A 17,256-nucleotide genomic window follows, 5' to 3' on the forward strand; every position below is an offset into this window, starting at 1 on the left:
GGGCCGTGGCTTTATAGCATTCTGAAATCATGAACCAGCCCAGAGCATCACTCCTCCTCCACCCTGTGTAACTGCATGTGAGTTTACCCTTATTTCTTGCTTTTTTTTACCTACATGTTGCCAAAACGCACCTTACGCGCACGTGGAAATGTAATGGAACCCCGTCAATCACTTTATGTTGGCAGTTGAGTGTTTTGACTAAGCATTGAACTTTATGCACATTAACAGAGTATGTCAGCCTTTAGAGATGCACCAGATGTTTCAGCAGTTTCCTGGGGCATCACGCGGTCTTGCGTACCTGGACGGCCACGCCTTGGAGGCCTGAACACTGGATTTTCCACCTATTGTAGAATATGAGACACCTGTTGCTTGTAAGTGACCTTCTAACCCTCTGTGGATTGATTTGCAGTAACTTTGGCGTACATGAGGCCACTGACGATGGCTATTGCTTCTTCGGGTTGTGCTACGCTCCTCACCAGCGCATTCCTTGGCAGAGAGGAACAAGCTTGCTATCAAATACCAAAGTGATGCGAGACCTGATGGCACAAGCACATTCCTCAGGCAGAAAAATGCAATCAAGGCGCACGTTTATCCTAAACCGCTCTCTGACGTGTGAAACTGAAGGGATATGAATATAATAACACTTTAATGTTATTAAAGTGGAAAGAAAACTATTTCTAGAGACTGTGCAGTTGAATAAATAAACACCCATTGTCCACGCATAAAATTGATTTTTGTTACGCTCGGCTCACATTTCTTAATGTCAACATCAAAAAAACAATGTTTAAAAAACCCCAATAGTTTAAAACATTAAAACATAAAGGTTCAAAACTGATTCTGAGATGTGAACTTTGCAGTCAGGTCAGGGGAGTTGTGAAAGTGTAGCTCAAACAGGTGTCCCTGCTCGGCTGACAAAACAAAGCCAACCAGTCAGAGAGGAGGTCAACATTTGTAGAGGAAATAAAACACCAAAAGGTCTGAAAGCTCACAGAAAACAACCAAACTGGCCATCTGGACAAAAACACCCAGAACCCCGAGACACGGAGAGAAACTTTTAAGAACGTGCGTTGACCTCCTGCTGGGATAGTTACTTTACAACAAACCCAGATGCTAGAATTTATTCATGCTCTGAATTTTTATTTGTGGTATCAAAGTAAAAGAGGCTGAACAGATGTATGTATGCACACTTGTCCAATTTAGATTTGCAAAAAAGAAAAATTAGAAAAATATGTATTTTCTCCTTCCAGTTTACAATCGTGTGCTAATTGGCACTGAATTTGTGGTTGCATCATAACACAATGAGGGTGACACACATTAAGCCATGGATGTTGGCCTCATTTGTTCATTTACTACCAAATCTTTAAATAAAAAACAAAAAGGGACTCTCAAAAAAGGCAAACGGATTTTAATTTTGGGGCTTGTGAAGATTAGAAATGTCCTGCAAGGGCCGATAGTGGCAGTGTGAATTGATCATAAACTATTAAAACATGAATAAATCTCTGCGGTCAATGACTTCTTAAAGTTAAATCATTTTCAAACTGATATGACGTGGCAGCATAAAGATAAAATCTACTTTGATTTGATAAAATAATACATCAGGCCAAAACTGCTATCTCCTATTAACTTGTCCCAGGGCCGTATGAGAAGTTTTGGCGGCCTGCATTCGGCCCCTCGGCCTTGAGTTTGACACACACAACTATAACAGAGACAAACATAGTGTGACAACAGATCACCTGTGCTGGGGTCGCAGCTCGACCTAAAAGTCCCTGCAGCAGAACTTTCTTACACGTTGCACAAGTTTCTCAATTCATTTGCTCAAACGCGCCACTCAAAATATGGCGCCGACTGCGACGCTCGCGCGGCCTTTTCTTTTGGTGGCGACCCTTAAATGTCTCGGCCGGAACTACGACTCAAGGGGTGAATAAACGCTTTGAAAGAAATAATGAACGAATGTAGAAAACGTGACATTTAGTGATTTAGTACCGCTTTGGAAGACGGTGGTTGTGTGAGCTTCAGTGGTTCCGGAGCGACTGTGGCCTAATTTCTCCGCCTCGGTGAACCAAGACTATGTGCTGATCACACAAACGTCCACCTGCGTGAATCAACACGTGACGCTTTTCACAGATTACCCATTTTATTTCACAAAGTGAATTATACACGCACAAAAAAAGTTGTTACTGAAAAGCTGTGAAAAGCGCCAGCATTTTTAATAAAAGTTCATATCCCACCACGTTTAGATCACATTAACAGAACTCCGTTAAACGAAAACAACAGAGAAGGTCTGAAAATGAAAAATCTTTCCTTGGATTGTCTCGTAAAAACAGAAGAAAATATGCTCTTTATTTAAATCGAACAGCTGCAGAGACAGAAGTGGTTGAAACTAACAGCCCTTAAAATAATTTATAGCTTCAGGATCGAGGCACTGCGTTCCTCTCACACACTCACGACCTCTCTTCTCTCTGCTCTCGCTCCCACTGACACACATACACTTGGTGCAAATTCAGGTGGTTAAAATCCACAGATAAAAATCTCCACACTATTTCACAAGTTATTAAACAAAGCTATAATGGTTTTTTTTTTAATAATACAGTGAGGACAAAAACAAACCCATAGCTAGAAATTAATGGTGACACATTACAGCGCATTAAACGTTACTGATGCTAAAACTCCTTCGCTTTAAAGACTGACGTTAACAGTTCATAAGTTATGAATAAAATCCCCAACTCAACATTCTTACACATGTAGTGTGTGACTGAAACAGGGAAAAGCTAAACCTAACAGAGAGAAAAGTAAAGTTTTCTTTGGAGGAAATGGAGGAGTAAAGAATCCAGCTGATTTTCTTTTTTCTTTGAAAACGGAGATTGTGTGAAGGATCTGAAACCGGCTGGCCCTGCTGGATCGTCCATCTTAAAGCTGAGTTGTACCTGGATGCAGAAACCAGATTGAAAACTGTCCAGGCGTGTTAATGTGCCACGGCGTCATCCTGCTGCGCCTCCTGCTCCTGGTGTTCTCTCCTCTTCATCGCTTCGAACACCGCCATCTCCTTAGCCTCCTTTTTCTGGTTCCTGGCTTCGTACTGCAGCCTGGAAGCCCAGCAAATATTCAAACACAAATTAAATAAACAGATTAAACTGCTCTGTGTCGCCCTGGCGTTGCTGTTTGTACGGTGTGCCACCTGTTTGCGATGATCCTCTGCACGATGTCATCAGTGGTGAGACTGTTCCCGCTGTCGATGGTCCTGAATATCCCCCTCCTCCTCGGCTCCTAAAGGACAAACACACAACTTACTGCATCGATGCAACCAAGAACCAAGACCAAACGGAGACATGTATTAAAGTATCACTGCAGAAACTGGGTCTCCTGGCGCCATCTTGCGTTAAAAAATAGCAGTCTAATAAATGAAGTAATGTGGCGATTACAACTCCTGGGTGCCGCACAAATTGCATGTGGCAATACGTCTTAAACATCGTTTTTTTTTGTTGTTGTACTCACAGCGTATGGGTCGACCCCGTCCTTGTCTGGGAACACCTCGGTTTTGCCGTGACAAACCAAATCCACCTAGAAAGTAACAGAAATGCAGGAATGCAGCAATAAATGTAGCAACGCTAGTCTACCTAAAACAGTGAAAGATCAGCGTGAGGTCATGTCAAGCAGCAAAACAAGGTGTTTAAATAATGTTTTCATGTTATAGTCTTATTTAAAATTGGTTCATTTTGGTCCAGAAATGTGCAGACCTTGGTACAGCCAGGATACTGCAGGACCCTCAAGCTCCTCTGCTGGAGGACCCGAGCTCAGAGGATAAGAACCACCCGTGGTGGGTGAGAAGGGAATTTTATTTTATTTATTTTTTTATATTCAGATTTTTAATTGCAAGCTCAGTTGTAGTTACTCTCCATCTGTTGTCAGTTTGCCAGCAAGTTGAAATTTGGATGGAGAACGCTACGTGATCAAAAACATAGCTGTCCAAGGGAAGCCGCGTTTACTGTCTGTTAGTCATATTTGTCTGCATTATGTCAACGTACAATGCTTTAATCACTTATGATAATGACTCTACTTTGCTGAAGATTAAATAATCTCAAAGTTGTTCTTGTTTAGCACGAATAAATTACTTTGATTTCCATATTTTCCACTGGGGAAGCATGTCTTTGAATAAAAATTGTGAAGAAACAACTTCCCCATTAGAGGTTGCAGTATATGGAAATCATAATCAATACTACAGTCAGACAGAGAAATAAAGTATCTTAGTGTCAACAAAGCGCTATTAGCTGAAAATCTGATACAGTGAATGATAGTTTTTGGTGTTTTTACACTTTCTTCTTGCATTTGGGAGCAATTTGCAGCCATCTTTCAGCCAGGCTGCTATTGTTCTCTTTAGCTGAACAGATAAAGTAGGTGCTAATTAATCCATTAAGAGAAAGTGAGGAACCCACCTTGAAATGATCCAGCAGGTCCTTGCCCACTGCATAAGGAGCACCAATCACCACCTCTGACACATACTACACACACACACACACATAGGGAAACAATTAGGAAAAAACTAAATCTTTTAATGACTCTTAAACACAAAGCAAAGTTAAAACTTTTTGCTTCCTTAAATGTTAGAAAATTTCCAAAAGGCATTCATCAGAACTGATAGCAGAAAACAGACAATGATTGTGTAACATTGATGTAACTGACACCAACACACACACACGCACGCACACACACAATGCAGACGGTTAACAAGGATTCATTGTTCTTGGCTGACCGCTAACTAGAAGGAATGAAGGGCACAGAGCCCGGTTCAGGCCGCGGTGCTGTGAACACGAAGAGCAGAAAAGCAGCCCACCACTCTGAGCATCAAGCCTTGCGTGTGTGTGTGTGTGTGTGTGTGTGTGTGTCTGTCTGAGTGGGAGCTCACCCGACAAGCGAGGACGCTCAGAGTCCTCTCATGGATGTTCATGATCGGGTAGTTCTTCCCCTTGTAGCGGTTCACTTCCTGAAGACGGTGGAAGGACTCAAGTGAGTTGTTTAACATTCATATCAACTAGATGTTTAGATTTGACGGCAGCAAAGGTCCAAAAGTCAAACTGTCTCCCAATCCTGGACAGCAGACGACGAGTTTCCAAGTCCAAACAAGTCAGCTGTGCTTTTCACTGATCCTTTTAGTGCAAAAAGAACTAACTGGAGACTAGTGAGGAATTCTGCACACCTGATCAAAGTGCAGACCCACGATAACGTAGGCCTTCTCCGCCTGCTTGTAAACCATCTCCAGGAAGTCAACATGGCCGATATCTGGAGAAGGTCAGAGGTCAAGGCAGAAACATTTCTACAAAGCAGAGAGGAGGGAGCTCATAGTTTGCTATATTTCACAAAGCAAATAGCATTACACACATGCAGATGCTAAGACCATTAGCTGAGACCAATTTGCGCCTAGTTTTGAGTCGTTCTCTTTAGATGTGAATCAAACTGGAATAAAAACATTTTTTACTTTTTATCTCTAATGCACAGGATTGCTTCAGATTTGCATTTCTAAATCAATAAGTGATGCTGCAGATGCTAAAAGACATAAGACATTGTAAACTCAAACACACTGTGCATTGAGTCAAACATCGGTAGATTATAAAATATGCTTAGTTTAAATTAATTAATTGCAAAGCCTATGGTTAATAAATCTATTTTTAATCACGTCCCACAAACTGTTACTTAGCAAAAATAATATAGAGAGAGAATAAGTTCTACATTTTGCTACATGTCTGACCCGGGATTCATAAAGCCAGAAATGTGACAGATTTCTTTTTTCCCTCTTTTCATAGATGTTTAAAAATGACCAGCAGATCTCAGCAGGTTGCATTTGTTGATCTCAATTTAAGTAATACAAACACCACTGCTTTTATAGAATGTGATGATAGTTTATATAGATGTAAATCACATAAAAACAATACAGAAACAAAAGCAGAAAGTATGCCAGGACACATGCAAAATACCTCATTTGTATGAGCGCAAACTGCCCCAGAGCAGAGTTATGCTGTAGGGTTTGCAGACTTGTTCCAGGACCAGTTGTGCTGATGTATGCTGCTACCGAATTAGACAAATATTTAAGCACATTTCACAGCTGCAAATACCTCCACAAATTTACACGTCAAGAGTTTTCTCAAAGGATACGGAAAAGATCAAAAGCTCCCGCCACATATATGATGGTGTCTCCAGGCTGCGGCTCCTTCCCTGAGGCAAACTGGATGATCTTCTGGGATGTTTGCAGGAACTGAGACACCCCCGTCCACGGACTGTGGACTGTCACACCCTGAAAAGGCAACGGCAGAACTTAGCGATAGCCGAACAAAAGCTGTATGTAAATTCACGTCTGTCAAGACAGAAACCATTTATTTACCTTTCCAAAGTTGTCGGTGTGCTGCTGGTAATCTGTATTTTCCTGGAGGGAAAAGCATGTCAGCTCGCAGTCAAGATAAGCAACAACGGGCGACACGCTGAACACAGGAGTGTGAACCTACCATGTTGCTGTGGTGGGCTTTGGTCATTAGCAGCATTCGTCCCACCAAGTCAGTGGTGGAGACGCCCTGAGTGCGTTTACACTCTCTGTAGCGCCCGGCACGCTTCACCTCTGCGTACGTGTCCTTACCGTCAACTGTTAGTGTGATGTCATCTGACAGACAGAAAGCAGAAGCTCAAACTTTGAAGGAGCTTCCACCAAATCATTTGGAGTACTTTACAAAAGTATGTACTTTTTTATTTTATTTTGTCATCCACTAACCTTAATGCATTTTATTGGGATACTATGTGTGATGAGGTTGTGTGTAACTGTGAAGTACCGGGAAAACCCCCCGCAATTATCCAAATTTTCACTTTTCAGAAAAAATCTGAAAAGTGTGGGGTGCACTTGTGTTTTGGTCTCATCTGATAGAATCACCTTCACCTACATGTCTGTTTGCAGAGTTCACTTCACAGCCTGACTTGTGGAGAGCTGGAAGCTGGACCCATTCTTTCATAAAGGCCAGATTTGTTGAGCACATCACTGGGAGTGTGAAGTGAAGACGTCTGTGAATACCTCAAACGTTTGCCGGATAGAAAAGTACGGCGAGAAAAAACCCCTACATAGAATGTGAGCCTGAATAGTCCTGTCACAACACAATTCAAAACCTGTGATTTCCGTATTTAAGGCCAACTTACATTTGCTTTAAGACATTAAAAAGCCTTTCTTTTAGATAAATTACCTTAAGACTTTTTAAATAGAGACGTTCACACTAAGTGTTGTTTTGTGTTGATTTGTCACATGAAATCCAAGTGGAGTGTATTGTCAAAATGTGACATAATGTGTGTTGAAACAAAAGCTGCCTCACCTCCATGCACACAGAAGTCACAGTTGTATTTGTCCAAAGTCTCCAGAGTAGTGACATAAGGAGCTCCCTCTACGATCTCATCCACCCACTTGATGGCGCGGACCATCTTGTAGCGTTCTTCCTGCGTGAAAACTGGAGGACCTTTGTGTTTGGAAATCTCCGCTTTGAAAAGAAATTCTTGGAGTCAGATGCTAATCACTGGCATTTCTGCGTCCTACACGCGTTCCCTAAACATTAACCGCAGCTTTACGTGAAACGTAACGATGTGTCTTGATTAATAAAGACATTTAAATGTGAAGGAGGAAATTCATCTCATACACATTTGTCTTACCATCTGTGTGGACCCCGACTATGAGATAATCTCCCATCGATTTAGCCTGGCGCAGCTGGTTGGAGTGACCATAGTGCACCATGTCATAGCTGTGGAAACAAGACACCAGGAGTTTTAGAAACAATAGCTTGAAGAGGACACTGCTCCAGGTCCAAAGAGATAAAACAACCACGACCCAGAGGGAGGCTGCAGCAACAGCACCCCTGCTGTCAGGCTTTCTTCTTTTGAAAGCAACTATTATCTTTTAAATGACCTCCAAGTAGGGCCAACTAAACACTATTGAATATTCACTATTGGGCTCCATGTTTGTCTGGTGTTGGTGGTTTATAGTGACAAAGGTTACTGGGACTAAGGTAATGGCCACAGGCGTCCTGTCGGCCACCAATGACCGATGTTTATTTGACTTCAGTCACTTAGTGACTAAGGCAATCGATGCTTTGCTATGCTAAACCAGAGACTTGACTCAAATAGAAAAACTAAATATGAGGAGAAGTGACTGCTTTTATCAATACAATTAATAAGTGACTAATTTGGACACTTTTGATTACACTTTTCGTTACAAAGCTGTAAACTATTTTACAGCTTTGTAAGATTTCCTTACTGAAGTAAAAGTGCATTAAGGCCGGAAACATCCAGATGTTTTGATCCAGTTGACCAATCCGATCGTTTTTGTTGTGGATCATGATCAGCGGTGTTGTGGATAAAATGATTCTGTGTCCTTCTTGCGTCTCCTATCTGCTCACACGCACACTGCCGCTGCTTACATAACCATAACACATGGGACTGGTGACAGTCACACATGTACAAAATGAAACTGATGACCAATACCCTTCAGGGAGGGTCCAGAATGAGGAGACAATAAAAGCAGGACATGCTCTACAACTTCTGCCTCACATGGTTTCACCCCTAAGGTTAGCTAAGTGTGGCTCAAAGCTGCGACGACAATGAATGCCACTCTGTATCTGCTCCATTTGGATGACTTTGTAACATTTGATTGATTTTAGCCTGTTTTAAACTTTACAAAACTCATTATTTCAGGGTAAAACTCAGAGGAGTTTTGTGGTGAAACGAGCTTGGTTGTTGCACAGAGAGGGCTAAAAAAGTGCACTACAACAGTGGTCGTACTCTGCTATGTAAGAGTTGACTGGATCACACAGCAGTCATAACCAAAATAAATGACAAAAGATAAAATAAAGTATTGTCTGAAGTTAATAATTAAGCATGTGAATATGTTTGCATTTGGGAATGGGTTTGAGTTTAGTCAGAGGCTTCTTCAGATCCACTGTAATACTGACTGCTGCAAGAAATCCTTCCTGCCCATCACCATCTCTGACAACTTTGACTAACCTTGAATAATATGAAATACAACAACACTGCATTTCTACACTGGAATAGCAATACACCAGTAATCCAATACCACTACATTTTAGAAATGCCCAGGAAACCCCAAACTGTCCCGACAAAAAAAAATATTTATTGAAAATAAAACAAACCAGTTCAAAGTAAAAAAGGTTCAGTTCTGAAGCAGAAGCTGTCAGAAGGTGTATTTGATTATATTACTCATCAAAGTGTAATGCTTGTTTCTCGTTATGTATAATGTTCAATGTGCAATGTTTTTTATGACCGTTCTTTGTGTTCAAAGTACTTTATGATATGAAAATACCTTGTTGCTGAAATGTGCTAAACTTGATTCATAACTTCCTTGTTCCGTGCACAGGACCAAAACAGATACATGATTCTGCAACATGAGTCAGTCGTCTGAGCAGCAGCAGCAGCCAAATCATGCAGAACTCCTAATCTAACACCACCAACAACTTCCATCTGACAGCTTATAAATGCACTTAAATATGTGAGTTTAAGTATTTATTGATCCCAGTAAAATGTGAGAGAGAAAAAATATATAATATTGTTTCTCCTGGAGCCACTGATGGCAGGATAATTATAATATAACTACATGTTAAGTTGCACTACTTTATGGAGCAGCTCTCAAACACCTGTTTGCCTACAGTTTACCTTGAACAAACACTCATTACGATGTGAATTAAAGGAGCAGGAGGATTATGAGGTTATTTCTAACCCCAGGCGTTTTGGAGAGAGCCACTGCATTAACAGTAGTTAATTTAATTTTGATACTTAATTTAATGAAATTATATTTAATTTAGATAGTTACATATTTAAAGTCTTCTCAGGACCAAATGATAATTCATATGCAAAATAAATAGAAAAGATATCACAATAAGCTTTCCTATTTCTTTTGCCTCCTGTCATTAACTGCTAAGTAGCATGCTAACAGTAGCATGCTAGTCAACCGACTTGTTTCTTGCTGGTGTTTCCCACAAGGACAGCTGTAAACCAGACAAGCTTACAAATACCAGTAATACCAGTATAAGCAGTCAGTCCGACTCACCACCCATCGCACCACAACCGGACCACCCTCTTCCTTTTCTCCGGGCTACACGCGGAGGGACCCGGCTTACTGCCACCGGCTCCTCCGCTCCCGTCCTGGGTCGCGTGGTGTCCGTTTTTGATCATTTCTACGAGTTTACGGAGATACGTTTAATGTTTTAGAGCTGCTTTGTGTTTCTTCTTAAAAAGTTACTACAATCTGCGCTGAAAGAATTGAGCAACAAAAGTCTTCAACAGATCAACTCCTCTCCTGGTGATCGGACTGAATGTCACTGAACAGCGGCCAACGCCTCCGATTGCGTCACGACGATCGAATGGTCTCGCGATGACGTATGGTTGCATAAGAGATTTAAAGAAACAGAACCCGAATTTAAACCAATAACATTTGACTTCGGTTTGGAGATAAACTGACGCATTTGAACTTTTATTTTAAATGTTAAAACCGAAGTTGTAATTTCACGCAAATGACCAAATCAAAGTTATAATTTGTGCTTAACCTAAACTCTTTTTTTAAAACCAGGTCTGTAAAATTAAAACCACGGAAGCCAATGTATACCGCTCTAATAAAAATGTGTAATTTTGGTAGTAATTCTGCTCCAAAATATAATTTCTTTTATTAACAGAGGCAGAATTGAATTGAGTCCATACAAAATATTACGCTGCTTTTCTTCCTTCTCCTCAATATAATGGCAACTAATCATATAAAAAATGAAAATGCTGTGCATGCATATGGCGCAATCAAGAAACATTTTTTAATTAAAAATTGTTTTGAAATTCTTCCAAATAAATGTGCACATAGTACAATACATCTTCAAATCCCTAAATGAAAAAAAAAAACTTATAACCTTTAAAAGAAACATTGGGTATGCACTTTTCATATTTGTACAATCCTATTATCATGTACTGATACCCAAAAGAATAATCGCTTCATGTAATGTAAGGCAGGTTTATATTTGGGGAGAAAAAACCCACAGAAGGAACTCAAAATAAACAACAAAAGTTTTTAATATTCTGTTTTTTGTTTAGCATCTGAATATCATCTTCAAAAATAAAAAAAAATATGTTTAATACCAGTTGGAAGTAATAAACCATCAACAAACCAACATACAATTCTAATACACAGTTCTCAAGCTGCTTATCTTCCACACATTCCAGCAAGATACTGCTCTCGTAAATAAACCCGTTTAGCATTAAAATGTCAAGAAAACAAGTAAAACAAAAAGTTTTACAAACATTAGCACCTCTGGTGTTCTTAAATGAGTTAAAGCATTAAATGGTAAACATTGCTAGTTTTTTTTCTTCTGTCTAATAAACAAATGCTTTACAAAATGCACCAAGGAAAAGCAGAGTCGTCTTCACATTCAGGTTTAATACTGTTTTCAGTTTTAGGAACCGACAACCCAAGCTCCTCATAGCTGTTCCCTGTTTTTGATTTAATGAATTACACGATGATCTCAATGTCATATGACCTTCTTGAGAGAAAAATAATCAATGTAATTGTTACTAACCAAAGAAAACATTAAGTTATCACAGAAGCAATCAACATACAAGTAAAATATGAAACACTTCTTTTCTTACACCTCTGTAAACAAATAAAGATAACTGTAAAATAACTCATATACAATTATAATGGTAGAACGACTACCAAGTTCAAGAAATAGCATACGTAAACTACAACCCCTTCAAAATAAACATAAATGTACAGCAATGTAAAAAATAAAACGTATACAAATTTAACATGCAACTTTTGAAAAATGGAGTAAAAATATATCTTTTGCATGTAGAAAAGTTAACAGTACAAAACTCAAAAAATTTTTGCTGCTTTGTTTCTTCTGATACGTTTCGTTGACAAACAAAGGTCTAAGTTTTTCCAAACAAACACTAAAGGAATTGACACTTGATGTGGCAGCACCAGAAGAACAATAATATTTTTTATCTAGTCAATCTCCTACCAACAGGCAACATTGTTAAATCAAATCTGTTCCACAAAAAGCCAACATGGTGCTGTGCATGCATATGGCGCAATCAGATGAGCAAAAAGTGCGGGAGTGTTTTCATCACCTGAAAGCTTCCTTCCTCAGGATCTTTCTAAGACTTTTTAACTGACAGTTTTGTTTATAATAATTTCAATTGCTCAGTAATCCCACAGCAACTGAAGTGGGTTAAAATTGTAGCTTTTATTAACCCCGATCTGCCACCTGCTGTAAAAAAGGTAGCATAAAAAAAAAAGAAAAAAGAAAAACTGCTACATGACGGGAGCTACTTTTAATTCCTGCTGCTGCTACAGAATGAATGTAGAACAAAATAACAGTGCAAAGAGCTTTCTGTAAATTTCATTAGTCTTACACATGCTGCATGTGTATATTTATAATTTCAATTCAGCATCTTAAAGCTGGAGTCTGCGCTCATCAATAAGATAAGGAACATAAATCACTGGTAGCACCTGAATGCACTTCATTATCTCCAAGACCTTCCCTCATTTACGCTGCTTTTTTCTTTTTTCTCCTCCTGCCTTTGTTGTAGCCTCGACCGAACCAGCCGCCCTGCAGCGATGAGGTCTCCTCCGACGGCGGCTGGTTCTCGGCAGAGGGGGTTTCCTCACCGTCGGGGGAAGCTAAGACCTCACGGTTATGGCTTTGGTCTTCTTCTGGGCGAAGAGGCGTGGCTAGTTTGAAAATAGGGTCCTCTGCTCTGAGGAGAAAAATCACAAAGAAATAAAAAACATATATAATAAGCCACTTTGTGTTTTGGTTTACATTTTTGCATGCTTTCATAAATGTATTGTGTCTTGCAAAATGATTCAACTATCCAATTGCAAACTTAAGTAAACAAAGTCGCTCCTGACAGCAAGTCGCAGGACCAACCAAACGATGAAAAAAAGTCCGGCTTGCAGTCAAATAAAAACGATACATGCAGTAGTGCAGCCAACTGCCTCAGACAACATCAAATTAGTTAAAAGAGTCCATTTGTGTAAATATTAATCTCCATATCAATCCAGTTGTCCTGTGAAGACAACTGCAAAGGTTTAGATCACATAATATATGTGTATTAGAAAATGGCTCAGTCAAAGTCCAGACTTGAATCCAGTTGATAATCTGTCACAAATCAAAAATTATGTTCTCGATCCCATCTGATTGAAATTGAGCTGTTTTGCAAAGTAAAAATTTAAAGTCGATGTTGCAACATTCATTCACAGACAGCAAAAGGCTTTGTGAGGACTGGCCAAGGGGGTTTGAATACAAATTCAGTCCACACTTTTCAGATAAAAAAAAGAAGAAAGATAAACATGTAAACTGACGCTACGAGTGTTTAACACAGACGAGTTATTGTAATTTATATCAGCGTGTGATTTATTTTAGCACTGTTCACCATTTCTGGCGTCTCCAACAGAAACGTCCAGTTCTGTCCTTATCAGAAGAAGTTAAATGGAGCATCGTTTTCAATTCTGTTGTTTTATCCAATCCATACCTGTCGTATTCGGGAATCTGGATGTTCAGCTCTTCCATGAGGAGCCTCATGACATCGTCACACTTGCCGTGAATTTTCAGCAAGGCCAGATCATCTTTTGGAGTCCACTAAAAACAGAAAGAGAAAGTCTGGCGCAGAACATCAAGGCATTTAAAAAGCAACCAACCAATTGAATGTACCTGGAGATTCACAATGTAGAGTTTGGGCCTTTTGTTTGCAGGCCTATTCATGGACCACAAACAAGCATATTTCTTTAGCACCTGTGTTGAAAGGAAAAAAAAACAAAAGTAAAAACTCATTTATTTATGTTAGATGTGTTTGTTTAGGTAGCAAAGAGCTAGACTTTCTGTAACAACAATAAATGTTACTGGTTGATAAGCCGTCTCAGAAATGATTGTGATTTAAGATCATTTCCAAGCAATATACTGATGATAATAATGCAAGCTAGCCCTCTCAAAGAAAAAAAACTTTCATTTTGTACAGAACACACCACAATGGAACTGGAAGACATTTTGAATATCTAAACTAAAACACAATAACCAATAAAGAGGAAATACAAAACCTGCCTTCAGACTGGAGCCCAAGCAGAGTATGACGTCGGCCTCGTTGGCAGCCTCCGCCGCTCCCTTCCAGTTCAGAGGTTGTTCCAGGGTTCCACGCTCCCCAAAGTGCACTATGGTGTCTCTCAGCTCACTGCCACAGTGGCTGCAGCGGCGCCCTGTCCCGTGGCGGTGCAGCGACGTACGCTCCGTTACGTCAAATAAGCGCACAAACTCCCTGGCAGGAGAACAGGAAGTGCACACCTGGAAACAGAGACAACTCTGTTTACTTTGGGAGAAACTTCAGCAAGACAGTTTATAAAACAAGTCATTCATTTTGTCTGGCACAAAAACTCTACTTACAACCTGTAATCTGTGAAATAATTGTAACAGTAATGGGAACAGCCTCCCTAAATCCTATCTGGTTATTAAATATGAAAGCCACATCTCACTTCCACATTCCCACATTTCAGTTCAATTAAAATTTTGGGGATTTTCACACAATACGGGTTATTGATACAAGTAAAAATATTCATCTTGAAATGCTTAAATAGTACATTTATCTGTAGATACAGAAAAACCTTTAACAAATATTTATGGACTTATGTTATTTTGTTGTCATTATTTTGTAAAAATCAACTTTGACATTCAGGGTTTTCTTTTATATGTTTTGTTCATGTTTGATTTGGAAAAGAAGCAAAACGTCCAAGGTGTGATTACTTTTATGGGCTGGCATATGGCTGGTTGATGGCTATAAAAAAAAACAAAGGTCATTCATATTTAGTCAGGGCAAATGTAAAATTCAAAGTTGTGCACCAAATTTATGTTTTTAAAAATCATCTATGGCATATGTTGTGTGATTATTCCAACACACAACATACGCCAAAACACAACGGGTCAAACTCATTCCAAAAACAGGTTCATGTAAATCTCTGACCAGAGCTACAGGTCAGTTTGAGAGGCCGTAACAAACATCACAAAACCTAAATCAAAATCAGAACATAGATAAAAGCATCCATGAAGTTGGATCCCTGCTGTAATCAAACACAAACAAATAGTGAAGTTAAAACTCCAGCAGCATGTAAAAGAAGACATTCTAAAATGTTCACTGCTTTTGCAGTGGAACAAAATCTGAACTGTCTGACAACAACATCCTGACTTACTGGAAAGTGGAAATAATTTAGTGTTAAGTGATAAAAATCAGTGAGCGACAAAAGCGAAGCCATGGTAGAGGAGTGTTACCTCGATGAACATGTTGCCGTGGAGCTCAGACAGAGCTTCTCTAGGCAGACCGCTTCGCAGGTGAAGTCCATCACAGTTCTGAGAAACAACATGTTTCACCTAAATTGGGGGGGAAAGAAGACATTTGGATGTTCCCGCAAAAAAGGAACAATCATCACCACCCGTTTGGGTTTTAACATACAAGCTTCTCTTTGTGCAGCATCCTGATACACATGTGTGTGACGGTTGGCACAGCTTTGCTCAAGTCTGAAGAGCTAGAAAAGAAAACAGAAATGAGAGCAAAAATCAGTTCAAAAATATTTCTGAAACTTGCTTTCAATTTCCATCAGTAGCTATAACTCACCTTATGGTGCGGCCCTTCTGCAGCTGCGTCCACACCCCGTTAGGTCCTCTGTAGTCTGGGATGGAGGCTGCCTAAAATTAAAGTCATCATCACTTCTGGGAAACCACAGAAACACAGAGGAAGAAAGGTCCGGCGTACCGTGCTGATTCCTGCTCCAGTGTAAACCACAAGGCGATTGGCTTGCTTGACAGCCGCAGCCAGCTGCTTGACTTTACTCTTCAATTCATCAGCATCGTCAAACACCTGCAAACAGCGCATGAGGATAAATATGCTAGACGTATTAGAAAATCAGGCACCAAAGAGAACACATATGCTCATTTATGACTTTTATTACACATCATAATCTCAGCTAATGGGAGCAATTTGATGGAAGGGCCCCAATATGGAACCCTGAGGTACCCCTTATGATTTTGAGTCTGTTCTGGTTGTAAAAAAAAAAAAAAAAAAAAAAAAAAAAAAAACAGGGACCAGTGGCCATACATTTAGTTATACCTGCCTGGCCAGTGTAGATGTTGTCCTAGTAACAAAAATGACTGGCCTGCAAGAGTATTTGAACTTGTAATTTTCCCATTTGGTAGTCCGCTGCTGAGCTCATTCATTAATCAACTGGTCTCACCTCCTCCTGCTTCCTCTTCAGGACATTTCTTCGGATCTGCCTCCTGCAGAGCTCATCCACGGCCTCTCTGTGCAGCAGCAGCGCTGCGGCCTCTTCCTCCGACCGTTCAGCCTCAGGCTTCTTCAGAACCCGTCCGACCTGCGGAACAACCGAGAACCCTCTCAGAACTACCTCCTTGGAAACCACAAATTTAAAGCCCCGACTGCTATGTTAGCCTGCTAATGCGGTACACCACTATCTAATTACTCTTTTCAAATGTCGTCTTACCAGTCGGAAGATTTTTCTCTCTCTTTCACGTTGTAGTATTTTGGCTTTTTCCAACGCTTTTCTCTCCGTCCGTGATGAATTCCCGGTCTCCGGATCCTCCTCCATTCCGACACCTGCTAGCTGGAAACAAGCTAATCGATTCAAAACAAAGCGACTGACAGCGGAGGCGGACGTCAGGCAAGTAGATCAACGCGAAGAGGCGACCGACAGCGACCCCTGCTGCTCGGAGTGTGAAACTGCCAATAGATTCAGAAAGTTTACAAAACTCGATGGCGCTTTACTGGCGTAACGAGAAATTTAGAATTATTATAGAAAAGACAAATCCTTCCAAATAAACCAGAAAAACTGAACTGTAAATGGACAGCATCCCATTCCCTACTTTTAACTTCTAACCTACTAAAATTACTTCCATATCAATATTGCCCTTTTGTCTGCCATCTCATACTTACCAGTATTCACCAAAATACGACAAACCTCATTCTTTGTGTTTTATACATTGTCTGCTGTATCTGAGAATATGTACTCTATCCTCTAAATTACTGTTGTGTCAACTTTGCAATGATGAACTTCTGAACCGATTATTCTTTTAAGTGACTTGTGGTACATCACTCACCTTTTTACCCACTGTAACAAATTTCTGGAATGCCACTCCCACCTTGTCATCTGAATCTTTTGATGCACCTCTGCAGATCTTGAATGGAATTATG

The 17,256-nt window shown here is 40.1% G+C and overlaps 2 protein-coding genes across 2 annotated transcripts; both read right to left on the reverse strand.

Annotated features, from left to right (window-relative positions):
- Nucleotides 1-2,115: 2,115 nt before the first annotated feature.
- On the reverse strand, nucleotides 2,116-10,386 carry pcyt2 (phosphate cytidylyltransferase 2, ethanolamine). The gene is made up of 12 exons (XM_055040854.1): nucleotides 10,076-10,386; nucleotides 7,669-7,757; nucleotides 7,338-7,499; nucleotides 6,492-6,643; nucleotides 6,371-6,412; nucleotides 6,145-6,283; nucleotides 5,192-5,274; nucleotides 4,901-4,978; nucleotides 4,431-4,496; nucleotides 3,493-3,558; nucleotides 3,176-3,264; nucleotides 2,116-3,083 (listed from the first exon to the last, which is right to left on the reverse strand). The coding sequence occupies exons 1-12, from the start codon at nucleotides 10,198-10,200 to the stop codon at nucleotides 2,963-2,965; spliced, it is 1,212 nt and encodes a 403-aa protein (XP_054896829.1). The 5' UTR covers nucleotides 10,201-10,386; the 3' UTR covers nucleotides 2,116-2,962.
- A 675-nt stretch (nucleotides 10,387-11,061) lies between these two features.
- Nucleotides 11,062-17,211, reverse strand: sirt7 (sirtuin 7). Its single transcript, XM_055041149.1, has 10 exons — nucleotides 16,550-17,211; nucleotides 16,283-16,420; nucleotides 15,805-15,909; nucleotides 15,667-15,737; nucleotides 15,505-15,577; nucleotides 15,324-15,422; nucleotides 14,109-14,345; nucleotides 13,722-13,802; nucleotides 13,543-13,649; nucleotides 11,062-12,765 (listed from the first exon to the last, which is right to left on the reverse strand). Exons 1-10 carry the CDS (start codon nucleotides 16,652-16,654, stop codon nucleotides 12,555-12,557), a joined length of 1,227 nt encoding a protein of 408 aa, XP_054897124.1. The 5' UTR covers nucleotides 16,655-17,211; the 3' UTR covers nucleotides 11,062-12,554.
- Nucleotides 17,212-17,256: the final 45 nt, after the last annotated feature.

The sequence above is a fragment of the Poeciliopsis prolifica genome, unplaced genomic scaffold (assembly GCF_027474105.1).
Source record: "Poeciliopsis prolifica strain line A6 unplaced genomic scaffold, Auburn_PproV2 SCAFFOLD016, whole genome shotgun sequence".
In the NCBI taxonomy this organism is placed as follows: Eukaryota; Metazoa; Chordata; class Actinopteri; order Cyprinodontiformes; family Poeciliidae; genus Poeciliopsis; species Poeciliopsis prolifica.

Bases quoted from the DNA above. Each gene is read 5' to 3' on its own strand.
- pcyt2 (XM_055040854.1), bottom strand. From the start codon at position 10,200: ATGATCAAAAACGGACACCACGCGACCCAGGACGGGAGCGGAGGAGCC. The intron at 6,644-7,337 runs GTGAGGCAGCTT...TCTGTCTGTCAG, and splicing joins TGACTTCTGTGTGCATGGAG to ATGACATCACACTAACAGTT. The intron at 6,284-6,370 runs GTAAATAAATGG...TTGCCTTTTCAG, and splicing joins ACACCGACAACTTTGGAAAG to GGTGTGACAGTCCACAGTCC.
- sirt7 (XM_055041149.1), bottom strand. From the start codon at position 16,654: ATGGAGGAGGATCCGGAGACCGGGAATTCATCACGGACGGAGAGAAAA. The intron at 15,423-15,504 runs GTATGTTAAAAC...CCCCCAATTTAG, and splicing joins TGCTGCACAAAGAGAAGCTT to GTGAAACATGTTGTTTCTCA. The intron at 13,803-14,108 runs GCAGGTTTTGTA...CTTTCAACACAG, and splicing joins GCTTGGGCTCCAGTCTGAAG to GTGCTAAAGAAATATGCTTG.